The following is a 20,191-nucleotide window of genomic DNA, read 5'->3' on the forward strand; positions in this document are numbered from 1 at the left end:
GCAGGTGGGGCTGACAGGCCCAAGCCAGCCTGCTGCTATCCTGTTCCCAGCTTGTGTCCGTGGGTGCCTGCAATGAATCTGTCCAGTATGAGTGCAGGGCCAAGCCTGGTACGGCATTCTGTTCCTATCTCTATGAGTCCAGAGACAGTGGGAGAGCTGCAGGAGGGGCGAGGCCTCACCTGCACACATACACCTCCAGGGGGCACTGGGTGTTGGGGGTCATGATCCAGGGGGCCATGCGGAAGGTCACGGTGTCTGTGAAGTAGGGCACCTCAGGCAGCGTCTGGGGGAAAAATGAGGACTCAGTGGGCCCTGCAGGGAGCCCCATCAGGCTTCAAGACCCCGCAGCCCCCAGCCTCCCAGTCCTGGAGCCTCCACGCTGGTCCCTGAAGCCCCTCATCCTCTATCACGGCCCCCAGCGCCATACATACCTTGGTGTCCACCAGGCTGACGCTGAGAGAGACCAGCCCCAAGAAATCAGCGTCGGGAAAGGTGAGCCCCTCCACGTAGAAGCTGATCTTCCGTTCCCCCGGATGCCGCTCCACTTCGTAGTACAGCTGCTGGGGCCCCAGCACCTGCTTGTAGTCTGAGAGAGAATTCCCACCTAGGGGGAACCAGAGTCAACACTGGGGGCCCAGTGCTGGGACAGGGGTGTGGGGCTGCGAGGATGTGAGGACAGGAAACCCAAGGCCAGGAATGTAGAGGCAGAACCACCTTTGTGTTAGATCTACTTGGACTCCTCCAGCTCTGCCATGTGCAAGCTGTGTGACCTCAGCTCAATGACTCAACCTCTCTGAGCCTCAGTTCCTCATCTGTAAAATGGGCTAATATTACATTTCTCATGCGGTCAGCGTAAGCTTTAAACTAGATAAGGAAGTAAAAGCAGCTGGCACAAAAGATGAAAACAACCTAAATGTCCATCAACGGATGAATGGATAAACAAAATGTAGTATGTCCCTATGCTGGCATGTTATTCCTCCATAAAAAGGAATGAAGTATTGATACATGCGACAGCACAGATGAACCTTGACATTATACTAAGTGAAAGAAGCCCGACACAAAAGGCCTCATATCGTATCATCCCATTTGTACGAGATGTACAGAATCGGTACATCCATAGGGACAGAAAACAGATTAGCTGTCGCCTAGGGCTGGGGGTTGGGGGATGGGGAGTGACTGCTGATAAGTACAGGCCTTTATTTGGGGGTGATGAAAATGTCTTAGAGCTAGAAATTTTATGGTAGTTACCCAACATTGAGAATGTACTCAATGTCACTGAACTGTTCACTTTAAAATGGTTAATTTGGGGACTCCCCTGGTGGTGCAGAGGTTAAGAATCCGCCTGCCAATGCAGGGGACACAGGTTTGGGCCCTGGTCTGGGAAGATCCCACATGCCGTGGAGCAACTAAGCCTGTGCACCACAGCTACTGAGCCCGTGCTCTAGAGCCTGTGCGCCACAACTACTGAGCCCACGTGCCACAAATACTGAAGCCCACGCGCCTAGAGCCCGTGCTCTGCAACAAGAGAAACCACTGCAGTGAGAAGCCCGCTCACCACAACGAAGAGTAGCCCCCGCTCGCCGCAACTAGAGGAAGCCTGCGCCCCTCAACAAAGACCCAATGCAGCCAAAAATAAATAAATTTATAAAAAAATAAAGTAAATAAAATAAAATGGTTAATTTTATGTTATGTGAATTTCATCTCAAATTTTTAAAAAAATCGCCTGGCACATAGTAGTTCTGGCCCGTAGCCTTTTCCCTTCCCCTGAGGGTTGTCCGGGAAGCGCCACCCTGGCACGCTCTTACAGCATGAAATGTTGTCAGCTCACTTACGGAGACTTTGCTTATGTTCTGGTATCACAGTAAGTGTTTCCAAGCTGGACTCCTGGGTAACCTTCTACCATTGGAACATTCTGGTCCCTGCCAGGCTCATTTAGCTGGGACAAGTTCTGAGTCAGTTTGAACAGAGGAGGATGAAGAGGAAGAAGGAAGGGGCAGGAGAGGTCTCTTGTGATTTATGAAAATGAGTAAGGGCACCTCAGGGTTAAGGATTAGTGTTTCTGCCAGGTTTTTTTTTTTGTTTGTTTGTTTGTTTTAATCCACAGACTTTGATTAATAAACTGTCAGAACAACTGGATTCTGAAGGCAAGCCTGGGCCTCAGCTGTGCTAGTCCCTGCCTCCACCCCACCCAGCCTGGACACTGCTGTTTTACATCAAGAACTCATTCCATGCTAACCGACGAGAGGAAGGATGGGCTCAGGAGAAAGGGCAAGGGTAGTGGAAAGAGGGGCTTTGGTGCCCAAGAGACTGGCTTTGAATGCTTGCTCCATCCCCAACTGGTTGTGGGACCTTAGGGCAGTGAATTCACATGTCTGAGCCTCAGTTTTCCCCTCTGTAAAATGGGTCTAGTTTGGGAACCTCTTTCTTGGGCGATATGTCGTGTCCTGATGGAGTGGCTGTTTGTAAGTGGTAGTGAGAGTCACAAAATGATGATGGAAGGAGGGAGAGAGGTGGATAAGAGAAGAATGGTTTGGGAAGCAGAAGATGGAGCAGGAAGGGAAGAGATCCCTCCAGGCCACTCACCCCTAGCGCAGAAGACCGCCATTCTCCTGGAATCAGAAAACGGCACGTTCAAGACCAGCTTGTGGCTGTCAAAGAGCTCATCAGGGCCATCGCAGCTCAGCACCATTGGGGCCATGTCCTGCAGGTCTGGAGAGAGGGGTGCCCATGAGACAATCTTGCTCCATCCCACACCATCACCCTGGACAATGCCATACACCCCTTCTTTTGCTCACCTTCCAGTGATGTCAGCTGGGTGCTGGTGAGGTCGATCTCCCTGGACCTGAAACTATCCCGGTCACAGTTCACCAGCAGGACAGCCCCATAGCCCTCAGGGCCCCAGTGCCAGGTTTTCTGTGGCAAAGCAAGAGGCCTTAGGATCAGTGGGACCCAGGGGTCTCTGAGAAGGGGTTCTGGACATGGCTAGAGCTGTCTGCTTTGTTAACTTGGAGACTTTTGTATTCTGGGTTTGCTTAAAGATTTATAGAGGGATCATAGATTTGGGGAATGGAGTTCCAGGTCCCTACACCCAGAGCCACTCCACGCTTGTGCAGTGAACAACTTGAACAACAGCTCCTCCCAGCCATCAGACTGGAAGAGGAAGGGTGATGGCGCAAAACCCAGAAATGGCCTTTGCCAGTCTGCTGAGCTTTGGTCCTGCCAGCAGACTAAGACTGCCTCGCCCTGACCTTGATGGGGCTGGAGAATTCCTGGGAGACTCTCCCCATGCCAGTCCTCTCCTGGGGCCTGTCCCACAGTTTTCTCTGACTTTCACTTGAGATCCTGCAGGTCCTGCAAGATAGTCTGAGCAGAGAGGTGGGGAAGATGGCTGGAACCCTGCCTCTGTGATCAAAGCTCTTCCTGATGTGCTTCTCTTTTTTTCTTTTAATTTATTTGCTTATTTATTTTGGCTGTGCTGGGTCTTAGTTGCTGCACACAGGATCTTTGTTGCAGCATGTGGGATCTTTAGTTGCAGCATACATACTTCTTATTTGCGGCATGCGGACTCTTAGTTGCGGCATGCATGTGGGATCTAGTTCCCCGACCAGGGTTGGAACCCCAGGCCCCCTGCATCGGGAGTGCAGAGTCTTACCCACTGGACCACCAGGGAAGTCCCCTTCCTGACGTGCTTCTACTTCATCCCCACCAGACTCCGCAAGGCAGGGCTTATTTTCCCCATTTCACAGAAGAGGGAAAAGAGGCTCTGGGGTGTGAACCCCAAGTCACATAGATGGGATTCAAACTTGGGTCTGGGGGACCTCACAGGACCACTGCTAACTTATATGGCACTCTTGTTCACCCCTCTGGGTAGATGCTTCTCTGTACCGGTGCCCAAGACATGATTTATATCATAGGCCCCACCTGCCACCTTGCCCAAGCAACCTTGTGCAGTGAACACTCTGCACAGCCATCCGTGGCAGCCCTACCCCATCTTGTCCACAAAGTCTTCTATATGATTCAGGCTTCCTCTGTGGGGTCTTTCCCTGCAAATCATATTTTCTACCCTCCCAGGATGGCTTTCAGATACATCCGGTGGGATAATGCCTTGAGCCCACCCCATCTTCGTCCTCACTCTTCAGGATCTGTCAGTCACTTGACAAGTCACCTACCATGCTTGGGGGTCCAAATACAGCCCAGGAAATAGAAAAGGCCTCAAGAAAAAGAACTAATCCCGGTTCTAAAGTGGCACAAGAGAGACCCAGAGAGGGTAAGCTGTTTTCCAGGAGTCACACAGCATGTTGATCACACAGTGTAAGTTAAGGCCCGTTCATGCTGATTTGGGAGTCCTCAGATGGCTTCCCTATACTGTTGGATACCACAGACCCTAGGAATCCATCACCCTTCTGGAGGAAGAGCCCACTCCACCCCAGGACCACCCTCAGGTTTGCCTGTCAACTCTGCCATCTTGGGGTAACCAGGAGAGTCCCACCTTGTCACCATGGCTCCTCTTCACCTTGCCCGTGCGGCCCGTGTCGACGTCGAGGGAGATGTCTGCAAAGAGATGTAGAGGGACAACAGGGCTCCCCAGGCCCACCCTCGCACCATAACGTCCAGGTCGGGGCAAGCTTCGGCCCCTGCACAAGCCCTTGGGAACCAGGAAGCCCTGTTCTGGGGACCACACCCAACACCTGAGAGGCCCTTGTGGCAGCCCCGTGTGGTTCTGGGTGTTGGAGGGACCCAAGGCTCTGGCTCTTGAATTTTTGACTCATCTATGTGGGCTGAATTGCTAGCTCTTGGGGGCCCTGACTCTGGAGGTCGGGATCAGGCCTGAGGTTCTAGGTGCTGGTTCTGCAGTTCTCAGGGCCAGCTGCCGGGGTCTGGCCCAAGGTAGCGTGTGGCTCTCCATGGTTTAGTGATGTCTTGAAGTTCCAGTGAGTGTGATAGGCAGACTCTGGATGAAGGAGGCCTATTGTTGGTCTAGCTGGTGACCCATGGGCAGTGCAGTTTCCAGATTCTTATGGCCCTAAGTATGGCCGGGACTCCACCCCTGAGGCTCTAGAGTGGATGAACCACCTCTGAAGAAGCCAAGCTCCTCGATGGGGGAGGAAGATGTCCGTGGGCCTTGCACTTGGGGGCTCCCCTAAGACCCTCAAGCAGTCAGCATGGAGGGGTGGTTGTACGGAGAGCCAGGGAGGTGGGACTTACCGGCGCCAGTGAGGTAGAGGACACTGTGGCCCAGGGCAGCCTTCTGAAGCCCGAAGTAGGAGACTTGCACCTGTGGGGACATGGTCAGCCCTAAGCCAGCACGGCCACCCCTTCAGAAATGGCTGTGACAGGGGGAGTTAGGGGACACTCCGGCGGCCCTGCTTAGAGGTAGGGGAGGCATGGGGGTCCCAGCTACTCCCTGCTGCTGAAGGCCCAAGGCCCACGGGCTCCCGGCTTGGATCCACAGCCCCCTTCTCCAGCTGGAGAGGCTGGGATGCCTCCTCAGCTCCCAGGGCTGGGCTGAGGGGCGAGGAGGGCCAGATGGGGTGCAGGAGGATCCCAGAGGGAGCAGCTGGACCCTCAGGAACCCATGGGGATGTCAGAGAGAAAGAATGAGGGAAGGGACAGCTGTCACTAGGGACAGGCAAGTTATTCAACCTCTCTAAGCCTCTGTTTCTTCATCTGTAAAATGGGAACAATGACCACCCCCCACCCCCACCCCACAGTAGCAGCCCAAGCTCACAGAGCTTTCCCCATGCCCCAGAACCCATGGGCAGGGCTCCACCCAGGCCATCTCAGTGAGCCCCCAGGATGACCCCAGTAGATGGGGCTCAGAGGTAGGATTTGAGCTCCAGGGCCCCTACTCTCAACAGCTGCACAGTCTCCACCTTTTTGGTGTCGTTGGAGAAAAGGCTGAATCAATGAATCAGGGGTCACTGTGTATGTGGTGGGTGCCTGAGGGTGAGTAAGAAGGGTATCCTCTGTGAAAGAGAAGGCTTCCTGCTTCCTTAGGTGGGAGACACACACCCTGGTACGTACCTGTGTCCACGTGCATGCGTGTGTGTGTGGGTGCTGCCGAGAACTGGGAGACACACACCCTGGTACGTACCTGTGTCCACGTGCATGCGTGTGTGTGTGGGTGCTGCCGAGAACTCCTGTCTGCACAGGAGTGGGGGGCTTGTTTGGGGTCTGTGCGGAGCTGTGTTAAAGCGGGTGTTTGTGAATTTGAGGGGGTGAGCAGGAAGGCTGTGCTGTTACGGGAGCACTCGTGTATGTGTGCGTGTGACGTCAGGGCATTGGGGTGGGTTTGCATCTTTGGGTGTCGGTTGGGTTGTATCAGGATGTGTCGCGTGGATGTGGGTGGCAAAGCCTTGTGGGGTTTGGTTGGGTGGGGGTGATGTGTGAACGGGGTGTGCTTTGTGGGGGGCTCTTACCTTCTGTGGGGAAGTAGCCTCTTACCTCGAGATCGTTTAAAGCCTTACTGGCTGTGTCCACAGATATGATCACGTCCACGCTGGCATTCAGGGGCCAGTAGGCCTTACCTGTGGGCTCTGTCACCCGTGCTGTGTTGTAGACCGTGAAGACCTCCACCCCGGAGCTCCCAGAGACACTGAAGGTCTCAGCACCCTTGGGCACATCGCTGATAGAAAGGAGAGAGGAGAGCATCCGGGGGCTCAGGAGAGAGACCAGTGGGGTAGTGGGCTGGGGCTACCCGGCTATGCAACGTCACCCCCTAACAGCTGGAGTGGGGAGCGGCGGGGGGTGAGGGGCCCACTGGCCGGGAGACCAACCTGGTTGGGCCCCAGGGCTCCATCCCAGCTCTCCACTGATTTCCACGTGACCCACCCTGGGCACGTCGTCCCCGGGCCTCAGTCTCCCCCTCTGCAACATGAAGGGCTTGGAGCAGAGCAGTGGCTGTTGAGCTCTGTTTTAGTGGCAGAGCCCTTTCAGTGGACCTCGCGTGGAACCCCAGACAGAAGAAGGACAAAAGGGAGCCGGGGGTGGTGGCGAGCCACGGTGTTTAACCCTTCCACCCCCACCGTGGCCCCTGAGGCTCCAGAGAGCAGAGACTGAAAACCTCTGGACATCCTCAGTCCCCCACCTCCCCCAAAGCTTCCTGCTTTTATGCTTCCAAATTCTCTAACCCAACAAGAAATCCGTTTGAGACCACCTCTCACCCCCTCCACTGCCACCCCTGCACCCACCTAGAGTGCTGGGCAGCTTCGTAAGCCCACCTGTGCCCGCTCCAGCCTGTTCCCCACTCAGAACAGATCACGTTGTTCTTATGCTCAAAAGCAACGGTTCCCATCACACACAGCGAAGTCCTCACAGTGGCATAAAAAGCCCCTCCCGATTTGCCCTCTGCCACCCCCCGGGAACCTCCTCCACCCCGCTAGGCTCAGTCCTCACTCACTCTGCTCAAGCCACACTGACCTTCCTGATGTTCCATGAAGCTGCCAGGCTGTCCTGCCTCAGGGCCTTTGCACTGGCCGTTCCCTCTGCATAAAATGCTCTTCCCCCAGATATCCACAAGGCTCACTCCTTTACCTTCTTCAGGGCTCTGCTTAAATGTCACCTTCTCAGTGAGCACCCCCCGCCCATCACTCTATTTAATGCTATACCTTGTCCCACCTTCTCCCACACTCTCCTTATCCCTGCCACTCTGCTCTGATTCTTTTTTGTTTGTTTACTTGTTTGTTTTTAACATCTTTACTGGAGTATAATTGCTTTACAATGTTGTATTAGTTTCTGCTGTATAACAAAGTGAATCAGCTATATGTATACATATATCCCCCAACCCCTCCCTCTTGCGTCTCCCTCCCACCCCTCTAGGTGGTCACAAAGCACTGTCTGCTCTGATTCTTCATACTGTTAGGTATTGTCCGTCTCTCCTGCTAGAAGGCAGGGAGTTTTGTCTGCTTTGCTCATTGCTAGCTCCCAGCACCTATAACAGTGTCTGGTGTGTGGTCAGTCTCATAAACACTTGTTAAATGAATGAATGGATTCAGTTGCCCCTAGTCTGCAGGGGGATTCAGGCCCATCTGCACCCAGTGGTACAGAGCTTGACTGAGGCCATACCCTGCAAATTTCTCCCCATCTACCTGATATACCACATCCACCCAATACTCCAGAGCTCTGGGCTCCAGAAAGGGGGATCAGGAAGCCCTCAGTCTGCCAGGCCCCAGCCGGGGGCACCCATCTGCTGGGCCTCCACGCTACTTCTCAAGTCACCAGCCGCTTCCAGCCACAGCAGGTAGGGGCCAGCCTTCCCGGGCCGTAGACTCAGAGGGGATGCTCTGCAAACTCGGGCCACGGGGCACCAGGAGCAAAGTCAGCAGGGCCTCTGGGGGCGCTTGTCCTTCTTCAACCCCTGAATAAACCTGAGCTGTGTGCCTCCCTGCCCCAGCCCTGTGATGGGCCCCAGGGTTCCATGAGGCGTTTGGCCATGTGGAACACAGGCCTGGAGGGGAAGTCGGACGAGGGAACTACATGTCAGGGCTACCCACTGCCGTCCCCCAGGACAGAGCCGTCAGCCTCAAGGCCACCACCCAAGGTCAAGTCAACTTGCAAACGTCCACCCGACTGCAAAGATGCCAGGCCCAGAAGGGTCCTTTGATACATCCTCCTGCCTCCATCGTTTCCTGTATCCCTGAGAAACCACTCAAGTATTAAAGCCCCTGGAGAAACCAGACACCCCTTCCAGATCCCTGCCGTGGTCACTCAGTCCCCACAAACAACGGCCCCCATTGACAATGGTGGTGATGGTCGTAGTTACAACAGGCCCAAGGCCCACTCAGGACCTGGCTCTCTGACGCACATCATGGCCCCATAAGACAATTATTATTCTCATTTTAAAGATGAGGCTGGGGTGGAGAGGGGCCCCTGAGCCCTGCAGGCTGCTGGCAGGACCCACAGGTCCTCACCCAACTCCTGGCCTCACCGTCCTCAAGAGGCACTTGCAGGCATCTTCCTTTGCCCTTTGCCCTTTGCCATTGTTTAGTCAGTTGCCATAGAAACCTAAGCCTCCCAGACTGAGAACCCCCACTTTCCATCTCCAGACTCAAAGCTGTCTTTTGAACATCTCTTTAGGGTGTCTAACAGGTCTTTTACATTTAACGTGTCCAAAACGAAACTCTTAGCTCCCCACTTCTGCCCCGTCCAAACCTGCCCGGGTCAGGCCACAGTTGCCCCATCATCGGATTCATCCTGGCCTTCTCTCCTTCCCTCGAGCTCACATCCAGTCACCAGTGAACCCTGTCAGCTCCCCCTTTACAGCATCACCTGCTGACATTCACGTCTCTTCCACGCCTAACGCCCTGGTCCAGGCACCAGTGTTTTCCTTGTGGATTTTCACAATAGGCTGGTCCCCCTGCTTCTTCTCCTGCTGCCCACGATCTGGTCTCAACACAGCAGCAGAGGGATCCTCTTAACACAGAAGTCATTCAGCATCCCTCTGTTCACAGCCTTCCCCCGGGGGCTCTGCAGTCTGCGCGGAGTTGGCTACGCCCTCCTCACTCCTGCAAACCCAGCTCCTGTTCTCCCTCCAGTTGCCAAGCTCCCTCCTGCCTTCGACCCTTTGCACTTGGGTTCTCTTCGTTCACAATGTTCAGCTCCCGAGCCTCCGCTGGGCCCTCCGTGCCTCATTTCCTTCTCAGAAGTCTTCCCTGACTGCCCTATTTAAGTCCGTGTGACATGGGTGACACCATGAACCCCACACTCCCTAACCCCATGACCCAGCTTCATTTCAACCCATGGCGCTTGTCACCTGACATGTCGTGTTTATTTGACATGTTTTTCTATTGCCTGTCTCTCCTGTTTCTCCCTCTAGAACGTGGGGAATTTTCCCATTTTACTTTCACTAAAACTACTGTCTTCTCAGCACCCAGCGTGGTGTCTGGTGTGGGCAAGGGGTACAAGAAACCCCTGTTTTATGGTTGAGGGCAAGGCAACCCAGGAACGTGGAACTGTACCCGAGCAAGAATCTATGGACCGGGCTTCCCTGGTGGCGCAGTGGTTGAGAGTCCGCCTGCTGATGCAGGGGACACGGGTTCGTGCCCCGGTCTGGGAAGATCCCACATGCCGCGGAGCGGCTGGGCCCGTGAGCCATGGCCGCTGAGCCTGAGCGTCTGGAGCCTGTGCTCCGCAACGGGAGAGGCAACAATAGTGAGAAGCCCGCTAAAAAGAAAAAAAAAAAAAAGAACCTATGGACCTTCCCGGGACAGACCCCCCTCCACCATGTCTTCTGCCTGCCTCTTGTTTGTAAGTTTAGCCTCCTAGGCCTTCCCCCAAGTTCCAAAGAATAATTTAATCAGAAAAATGAGAAAATGCAGAAACAATGGAAAACAGCCAAGCAAGACAAAATAATAATAGTTTAGCCATTAAACAAAGTCAAGGATCTCTAGTTCCTCCTCAAGGGCTATGGATAATATTGTGAGCCACATCCTTTGAGCTCTTTTGCAGATACTGAAGCCCCCACCAGGTGGAAGAAGTTAACTGTATGCTGCCCACAAGCACATAGACCCCAGACTGGTTGGAAGGTTGATGATGTTGACTCCCAATTACCTCACCACCAACCAATCAGAAGAATGTGCACGAGCTGATCACACACCCCGAAATGCTCTCCCTCACCCTGTCTTTTTTTGTGTGTGTGTGGTACACGGGTCTCTCACTGTCGCGTCCTCTCCCGCTGCGGAGCACAGGCTCCGGACGCGCAGGCTCAGCGGCCATGGCTCACGGGCCCAGCCGCTCCGCGGCATGTGGGATCTTCCCGGACCGGGGCACGAACCCGCGTCCCCTGCATCGGCAGGCGGACTCTCAACCACTGAGCCACCAGGGAAGCCCCATGCTCAGCTTTTGGTGCCTCGTCTACCCTTCACAACAACCCTCGCAGGAACCCTTGCTGTCCTCATTTAGCAGATGAAGAAATCTTCTCAGAGAGGTTAAGTAACCTTCCTGGTAAAGGATGGAAGGAGCGGCAGGTTTGTCTTCTATATTATGCTGTCCCGCTGACTTGAAAATGAGTGTGTGTGCCCTGAGCGTGTCCCCGGCGGGGACCGCAGGAAGGAAATAGTCACGGAAGACGTAGGAAGGAAAAAGGAAAATGTTGAAACTTTGCAACACAAGCGCTTCAGTGTGATCCCTTGGGAGTCGGCAGGATGTGGGGCACTGAGGCAGGAGAGCCCTCTTCCCCCTCCACACACCTGAACTTTGCAGGGTGAAGTCAGTGCAGACCAGGAAGATGGCAGCCGTGACCTCTGGCCCCTTTCTGCCCTAAGACAATGAGACTGTGGAGTATCTTCACAGGCCTCAGGTCAGAGAGGGGTCTCATCCTGGCCAGCTCCTTGCCCATCGCAGAACTCTGTGCTTGAACAGGCAGCTCACTACCTTACAGCCCTCTGTGCCTTAACAGCTCAGGTAATTAGAAAGCTTTTCCTTTTACTTGGCTGCAACCTGTGTCCAGAAGCTTCCTCCCACTGGGGCTCCACAGGCCACACCTTATCTCAACTACTCGGAAGTTGACCACCTGGTCTCTAGGGAGAAGAGAAACACAGCAATCATGGAGTCCCTCCCCTGCCGTCCATCCTACCTGCTGCTTGGATACCACCAGCCCCTAGGGATGATCTCAGGGGTCAGGGGACTCCTCTGCCCAGCCTAGGGTCTGGGCAGGGAGGGCAGGATGGGACTGACCCCGCCTCCAGCTAGGGGAGTGGGTATGGGGGTGGCGGCAGAGGACCAGGTTGCCCTGGCGGCTTGTCCAGGGCATTGTGCCGGGGGAGAGGCGAGGGCAGAAGGGAGAATAATGCAGAACCGGATGGAAAGGCTGAGGAGCAAGCTGGCGGGCAGCCCTTGAGCAGACCAGGCCAGCCAAGCCTGTGACTCCCCCTTCACACTTGATCAGCCACCTGTCTGCCCAGAGCCCCAGAGGGGCCACTCTCCAGGTGTCCCGGACTTGACGTTCCCTGGACCGAAGCCACAAGAAATGCCCTGGGACCAGCCAGCAGGACCTGGCAAGTCCTCTCGGGTACGACCAGGTCTGTGGTCGCTTCTGCCAGGAGCCGAGAACCACTGTGGCCAACAGTCCCGCGGAGCTGGCCAGACCCCCACAGGCTCCAGCCCTAAAGAACGTCAGCTCCGGGGAGCACACGGAGTCCTGTTAGTGCTGTCGGCCGCTCTGCTCAACATGCATTTCCTGAGCACCTACTGTGCTGGGCACCAGGAAAGAAGAGATGAGTCACCCCTGGCCCTGCCCTCATGGCATCCACCCAGGGCAGGGACATCACGGGCCCCAAAGTACTTTTACTCCGTTCTGATTCCATCCCCACGGCCCCTGTTTGCTGAGCAGAGCAGTTATTATTCTTCTCCCCATTTTACAGATGATGTGAAATCCAGAGGGAGGTCACATGCGGGGCGACAATGGAGAGCTGAGATGTGACCCCACTCAGGGTCTGACTCCAAAGCTCATCCTCTGCCTTGCCTTCACCCACCCCTCGCACCAACCGAACAACGTAGAAAATTCCCCAATAATGGGCTCTCTTGGGGTTGAGCTCATAGAATTTGCGATCAGGCAAACCTGGGTTCAAATCCCAGCTCTGCCATTTGTTGGCTGTGTGACTTTGGGCAAGTCTCTTGACATCTCTGTGTCTCAGTTTCCTTGTCTGCAAAATGGGGATCGTAGTAGTCGCTACTTCATAGGCTTGTTGTGAGATTTAATTGAGATAGTACAGCAAGCACTGTGAGCTGAAGATGGTGCTGTCACCATTGTCATTACTGTCACAAGGGGCATGGGGAGCAGGCAGACCCTGGGGAATAGGATTCTTCCATCTCCCTTCACTCTCAGACCTGACCCCAAACCCGGTTAGCGATGCAATTGTTAGCGTCCACATTCTGAAGGTTTTTTAGCTCCCAGACTAAGATGGGAGCCCCTCGGGGGCGGGGGTGGGTCATATCATCTCCAGGTGCCTCAGCCCAGCACAGAGCTGAATAAGGAGCAGGTGACCAGTAACATTTGTCAAGTGACCACAGCGGGGCAAAGGTCACAGAAAGTTCAGGCCCCCGTGTGGCTTCCTCCTTGGTCCTCCCTGGGTGCTGGCTGTGGCCGACAGAGGTTGGGGAGGGCAATGGCTGACATCACATCACAGGCAGACCCCACATCACAGGCAGGGATTTTCCCCTAAGTGTAGAATGGCACAGGGTGTAGCTATGTCCTCTCCCTCTTTCCTTCCTTCCCAGAGATAAGAATCATGGGTGCCTTATGCCCTGTCATTGCTCAGCTAAGGCCACACCCAGAGAGCCTGCAAGGAGGGCAGGGCTGGCCAGGCCTTCTTTCAGTGGACCCCTGCCTGCCCAAGGATGGGGGCTAGAGATGGGGGGTGGCAGCTTTCCACCCCGGGCCTTCCCAGCAGAGGCAAACAGGAGCTGGGGGCCAGAACATCCTTAAGAGAAGAGCCCTGAATGGAAAGTCAGAATCATGAGTCACTTCTCCCCTCTCAGCCTCAGTTTCCCCATCTGCAAGGTGGGAAATTGTATGGCTGTGCTCCATGGATTATGCAATTCTCATCTGTAAAATGGGGGCCAAATTCACAGGTACAATTAACTGGTGATATTATCCTCATCTAGCATGGGAGGAAACAGGCTCAGAGAGGCTAAGTAACTGGCCCAAAGTCACACAGCCTGCAAGGACCAGCCTGACCCTAACTGGTGGTTACGACTGGTTACCAGCCATCTTGTTCTCTGCAGTCATCGAACTGACTCTCAGAGGTCCCATCCCAATGGAGCTTCCTCCTCTGGGGCCCAGGCTGCACAGAGCCCAGCCTTCCTTCTTGTCCAGGTCCGGAAGCCCCAGCCCACCCTTTAACTACATCTGGCAGCCTGGCTCAGACCACACCCTCTGCAGGATCCTCCTGAGGGATTTCTGGCCTTCCCTTCGCCCACTCTCCCAGCACAGCGATGGAGACCCAGGTGGGGGTATAGGCAGGGTCGTAAACGTGGGGGTACAGGCAGGGTCGTAAACGTGGGGGTATAGGCAGGATCGTAAACGTGTCAGGGAAGGTGTGCAGGAGAAGTGCTTGGCAGGACTTCGGGTGGCCTTGGTCTCAAATGCAGAGTGACTGGGTTCTCTGTTCTGGGGCCCAGGGTGCATTTGGAGACCCAACTCACGTCTGTACCTGCTGCGAGGCCAGGCTCCTGAAAAGTTCCGGCAGGTCCCAGCTCCCTCGGCACCCGCCCCTGGGTGGCAGCATTCGGAATCGCCCCCACTGCTCCCGGCCCACAGCTGAGGTCCCCCTCCTGGGCTCCCCAGGTGGCTGATGTCTTTGGCTGGGTGTGGAGTTGCCAGTTCCTTCCAGCCTCAGCCCCACCTCCCACACGTCTTTGAGCATCAGGACCAGAGCTGAACGGCTGCTTAGAATCCACAGCAAAGGGAATGGAAGCTTCTCTGGACATAGCAAAGGAGAGGACAACACATCACAGGGAAAGCATTTTGGGGGTCAAGGAGGCATCTACATCATGGGTGAACGATCACCCCTCCATTCCCTGCATCTCAAGTCTTCTCTTGGGGTCCGCTGCCTGGCCCCGAGCCCACCACCAAGAGAGGAAGGCGGGGATTGGGGGGAGGAGAGAGAAGTGGAGTTGGAAGTGATGAGAGCAGTAGGGGGAAGAGGAGACAGTCAAGGATGAGGAGAGGTTCCAAGACCAAAATGATGGGAAGGAGAAGCGGGGACAGGGATGGGGCTATAGGGCCAGAAGAGGGGAGGGAAGAGTGACTGAATGGATTCCCAGGTCTCAAAATGGGAGTTAGTTAGCAACGAGAACCAGGGAGGCAGGCACATCTGTAGACTTAGGGGGCTTCTGACCTCTGGTACCCTCTCTGATGCCAGTATTTTACGTTTCAAGAGCTCACACTGCCCCATTTCACATCCAGATCCTGTAACTCCCTGGCTCTCCTGGCTCCGTGGACCTTACAGGGGACCCCGGCCTCATAATCTCCAAGAACCCTCGAATCTAAACATTAACATCACTTCCAATGAAGGAATGCGATACAGCAACAGGACGGAACAAGTAGGAGAGGAGATCCTCACCTGGTTTTAAATCCAGGTCCCAGCCCGGCTCTCAGAGCCTGTCACTCATCATGAATTAGTGTTCGCCTCAATCCTGTAATTATCCCTGAGGAGCACAATTATGTTTCATTGTACTTCTTCGCAAGTTAAAAGCATTAATTTACTTAATGTAAACATCAAGTATATATAGATCAGGACTACCCTGGTGGTGCAGTGGTTGAGAATCCGCCTGCCAATGCAGGGGACACAGGTTCGAGCCCTGGTCCGGGATGATCCCACATGCCGCGGAGCAACTAAGCCCATGCCCCACAGCTACTGAGCCTGTGCTCTAGAGCCTGCGAGCCACAACTGTTGAGCCTGTGTGCCACAACTACTGAAGCCCATGAGCCTAGAGCCCGTGCTCCACAACAAGGGAAGCCACTGCAGTGAGAAGCCCGCGCACTGCAATGAAGAGTAGCCCCTGCTCACCTCAGCTAGAGAAAGCCCACGCACAGCAACGAAGACACAACACAGCCAAAAATAAGTAAATAAAATAAATTTATTTATTTATTTTTAAATAAATTTATTTTTTTAAAAAAAGAATATATAGACCACAAGTTTTACAACTCTGTTTTGGCATTTTGGGTTTTTGAAATACAGGGAACCCCAGAAAAGAGAAGTGGTCTGGGTCTTTACTCTGGCTCATCTGAGAGGCCCTACAGAGACCCCCTTCCCTGTGCTCCTGGAATTCCAGTCATCTTGGATCTAAGAGTCTATTTGGCTTTGAGGCTTGTGTAGGGCTGGGGGAGGCTTAGAAAAAAATCCAGGAGATCGTCCCTGGCCCCACCCAGCCAGCCTTCTCCTCCATCCCTAAGGGTAAATGTTCATGTGATCTCCAGCCTGGGGCTCTGATTCTGGCCTCTGGGCAGCCAGGGAGCGCCAGGCTGGACGGCTAATGGATTCCCCATGCCACACCCCCTCTTTTTTGGCATAAGTCCTCTGGGGACCACCTCCAAGAAAAGGACAGAGACAGCCAGGGCCATCTGGCCAAACCCAGGGGTTCGCGGTGGAGAGCTAGCCCGCTGGGGTGAGGGTGTAGGATCTGCAGAGCATGCTGAGTCAGGGGATTTCTAAGGTTCCTTGGGCTGGGACCCCCTGGGGCACACAATTACCCCCAAATAACCAGCCTAGAGAGCACATGGGGGAATGAATCACATCCCATGACTCCCACACGCCCATCTCCACTGGCTCTGGAAGGTTGGGAGTCTGGGCAGCTCAGGTGACCAGCACAGGTGACCCTCTTCTGGGGGGCTTCTGCCTTCTACCAGCAAGGCCAAACAGAGGCCCCTTGCTCAGCCTCAGCTGGAGCCAGGCACCTGGCACTGGGGGTGGGAGAGCCCCAAGTTCATCATCAAGTACAGCCCCTTCATCCTAGACAGCCAAGGCCCTGGAGTGAGCTTCAAGCTCCTCTTAAACCTTCCCAGGTTGTCAACACACGGCCCCCTTCCTCCACCTGTCTTGACAATTCTATATCACCTTTCTCCACCTATCAGAGACCTCAGTGGCTGGAAGTTCTTCCTTAGGTCTACTTTTAAACCAACTTGCTGCAGAATAAACTTCTGTTTTCTAGTTTAGAGATTCTCCGTGGCTATGATGCTAGTCACTACCAACGTCCAGGGTGAAGTTTCTTTTTTTTTAACATCTTTATTGGAGTATAATTGCTTTACAATGGTGTGTTAGTTTCTGCTTTATAACAAAGTGAATCAGTTATACATATACATATGTTCCCATATCCCCTCCTTCTTACATCTCCCTACCTCCCACCCTCCCTATCCCACCCCTCTAAGTGGTCACAAAGCACCGAGTTGATCTCCCTGTGCGGCTGCTTCCCACTAGCTATCTATTTTACATTTGGTAGTGTATATATGTCCATGCCACTCTCACTTCGTCCCAGCTCACCCTTCCCCCTCCCCATATCCTCAAGTCCATTCTCTAGTAGGTCTGTGTCTTTATTCCCGTCTTACCCCTAGGTTCTTCATGACCTTTTTTTTTTTTCCTTAGATTCCATATATATGTGTTAGCATACGGTATTTGTTTTTCTCTTTCTGACTTACTTCACTCTGTATGACAGACTCTAGATCCATCCAGGGGTGACGTTTCTTGAAGGGCTCTTGGGTACAGGTCCCTCACGGTGCTCCCTCAGGACCCCAGAGCAGCCCCCTCTCCCAGAGTCGGCCAGAGCACAGCAGCTACAGACAACCAGGCAGCTTCCCCTCGGCTGGGCCACGGCCCCCACTTGAGCATGCTAAAGCATCTGGTGACCCCAAAGGAGTTTACAGATGGCATCGCCCCATGTTCCCACCACACACCTGCTGATCTGTCCTCTGCTCCTTCCACCCTCTGACACATGATGGGAAGAACAAATAGTGGAGGAAAGGGAACCCACAGAGCTGCCAGAGCGGTAAGCACTTCCCACTCTCACAGAGCCAGGGCCCTACACGTGCGTGCCCACACTCAGCCTCCCCCTAAGCCATTAACATCAGTGCTATTGCTCCCCCATTTGTCAGATGAGGTAACAGCCTCAGAAATGCAGCAGCTCGCCCGGGGTCCCACAGCCACCAGTGGAGCTACGATGAGGCCCCGAGTCTGTCCAAGTCCAGAGTGGGTGCTTTACCGCCACGCTAAACTGAATCGGGGGCTCAGTTCATCCTGCCAGGGCCCAGAGAGGGCCAGTGGCTTGGCCCACGCCAGACAGCAAGTCAGTGGCAGAGCCAGAACCAGAACCTAAGTCTCCTGGCTCCCAGGCAAACGCTTCTGTCCTCAGTCAGCAGCACAACCTATCATGTAGGGTCTGAGGTTCTGAAATTACCTTCCAGAAAGAGCCATCCCCTGGGATGAGAACAGGGGTCTGGAATCGGGAAGATAGGGGCTCACTAGAGACCTCTTCCCTACTTTTGATGTTGAAGCAGAGGTACCAGATAAAGTACAGGATGCCTAGCTAAATGTGAATTTCAGCTAAACAGCATTAAAAAAAAAAAAGTATGTTCCATGCAATATACTAAAAAAAAAAGCATTTTTTAAAATCTGAAATGTAAACTTAACTGGGTGCCCTGTATTTTCATTTGCCAAGTCTGGCAACCATATGATAAAAGGGCAGCGGAAAATGGGATCTCTGTTAGCCACCCAGATGCAAGAGAACCAGCCCCATGCCAGGGCCCCCAGCATGACTTAGAGCCGAGGTCTGGCCTCCCAGGGCTCCTGGCTCTCCCTCCCCAGCCCCAGGCCACTGCCCCAGAGAGGGAGGCAGGGAGGTCTTCTGGGGCAGAGGCTCCCCTGAGGCCAGGTGAAGCTGGGCCCAGCTCAGATCCCACCTTATAACAGACCTCAGCCCCCACCTACTCTGGGAGGGAGACTCCCACCTTGACTGCCCCCTGCCCATCTGCAGGGTCTCTGGTCCCATCTGATCCAGTAGAGATGGAGCTCATAGAGAGTGTGTTGAGTTGGAAAGACCCCCAAAGACCCCCAAGACCAACTTCCTCAATGGCCAGGTGGGGAAACTCACACTGGGCCAGGTCCCTGGACCTCCATCTGGGTAAAGCCAGGCCAGGAAGTATTGGGACCAACAGGGGAAGCTAATGCTTCCACTGCCCTGAGAGGTACCATCAGTGCCATCATCGCCATCATCCTCCTGGCAAACACAAGCCCCAGGCTTGTTCCAAGTTCTCTTCCTTTATTAAAAAACACATTGAAACATAAGCCCCAGGCTTATCCCAGTTCTTTTCTTTCATTAACACATTGAATCATTCCCTAACCACTCCGTCTTGATCCCAGTCGCCCCGGCTGGGCTTCTAGGAACGAGCTGCACCACACACACTGCCCCTCCCCACCTCAGAGAGATGGGTCATTGGCAAGAAATTGAGGGCAAAATCAGGGGAGGCCAGTCCTGTCCCCCGTCTTGAGCAACAACTCATTCTGATGCTCCACACAAGTTCCACTGGGATGTCAGAACGCAGAGCCCAGACCCTAAAGTCTGGCCCCAGGGCTCAGAGCTGGAACACTCATCCAGGGGCTTGAGGCCAAAGGCTTGACCCTGGTGCCAGGAGCCAGAGCCCCAAGATGGACCTGCTATCCTAGTCCCTCTGCTCTGCTGTCCAAACAACCTCTTGTCAGCATCCTCCAATATGCCCCATTCGTCCACCAGGCGCCCACCCCGTTGCCGCGGGTCCTCCAGCCCAGCCCAGCCCAGCCCTCTGCAGCCAGGTGGGTGCTTTCGGCTCTCACCTGTAAACATCCACGTATGTTTCGATTCCCACCACACACACAGCGTAGGTGGGCTTCTTCAGGGACAGCTGCACAGCTCTCTGTGGGGCCATCCTGTCCCCCAGGCTCCAAGTCTCCGTGCGCCCTGGCTTCCTAGCTCCTCTCCTAGGCACCTCGTCTCCAGGAAGGAGCGTGAGTTCTGAAGTTTCGGTGCTTTCCTCCTCCCTTTTATTTCACACTATGACCTGATTAGCCTGCCTTAGCCCGGTCCCCACCTCCATGCCCATCCCTCCTCACTTGGGCCTGTCAATCCAAGAGGCTGAGGGAGGAGGCACCCAAGGCGTCTCTGGGGGATGGGGAAGCGGGGACCCCTGGTGGAGCAGGGCTCAGCTGTCAGCAGAAGACAAGCTCCCCAGCAGCCCCCGTCCCCCTTTCTCTAGCTTCACCTCTATCCTCAGACTCTCAGTGCCTGAATCCACACGTTAACGATGTCAGCATTTTCTGAGGGCTCTGTGCTGGCTAAGTGGCTTGCAGATCTTATGTCATACGTTAAGGGATCAGTTCGCACATAAAAGCACGGTGCAATCAGACTGTTCCGGCTCTGCCACTTAGAACCTATGATCTTGGCAAGTTCTTCAACCTCTCCATGGCTCCGTTTCTCCACGGAGAAGATGGCAGTTGTAGCCGTAGTACCTGTTCCACTGGGTTGATGTGGAGATTACATGAGCTATGTGTAGGAGGGTTAGCACAGTGCCTGGCACCTAGTATTCACTAGAAGAAAGCCTGGCAACTATTACTAGTGTCCTCATTTTACAGGAAGGGTCTGTATGAGGGGACAGAGTCCCCACCTCCAGAAATGCCCAGCCTGATTAGGGAGATGGGAAACACACAAATGGCATAGACTTTTACTT

General features: G+C 54.3%; 1 protein-coding gene across 1 annotated transcript in view; it reads right to left on the bottom strand.

Moving 5' to 3' along the window:
- The window catches only part of PADI1 (peptidyl arginine deiminase 1), a 32,097-nt gene extending 12,704 nt beyond the window's left edge, over positions 1–19,393 (bottom strand). Inside the window, exons 1-8 of the mRNA XM_030876950.2 lie at positions 19,302–19,393; positions 6,445–6,625; positions 5,206–5,275; positions 4,490–4,551; positions 2,796–2,913; positions 2,584–2,709; positions 432–604; positions 180–283 (exon numbers count right to left, since the gene is read on the bottom strand). Of these exons, the coding sequence (XP_030732810.1) occupies positions 180–283; positions 432–604; positions 2,584–2,709; positions 2,796–2,913; positions 4,490–4,551; positions 5,206–5,275; positions 6,445–6,625; positions 19,302–19,393 (926 nt within the window). The remainder of the gene's footprint in view (positions 1–179; positions 284–431; positions 605–2,583; positions 2,710–2,795; positions 2,914–4,489; positions 4,552–5,205; positions 5,276–6,444; positions 6,626–19,301) is intronic.
- Between the last annotated feature and the right edge of the window lie 798 nt (positions 19,394–20,191).

This window comes from Globicephala melas, chromosome 1 (genome assembly GCF_963455315.2).
Source record: "Globicephala melas chromosome 1, mGloMel1.2, whole genome shotgun sequence".
Classification (NCBI taxonomy): Eukaryota; Metazoa; Chordata; class Mammalia; order Artiodactyla; family Delphinidae; genus Globicephala; species Globicephala melas.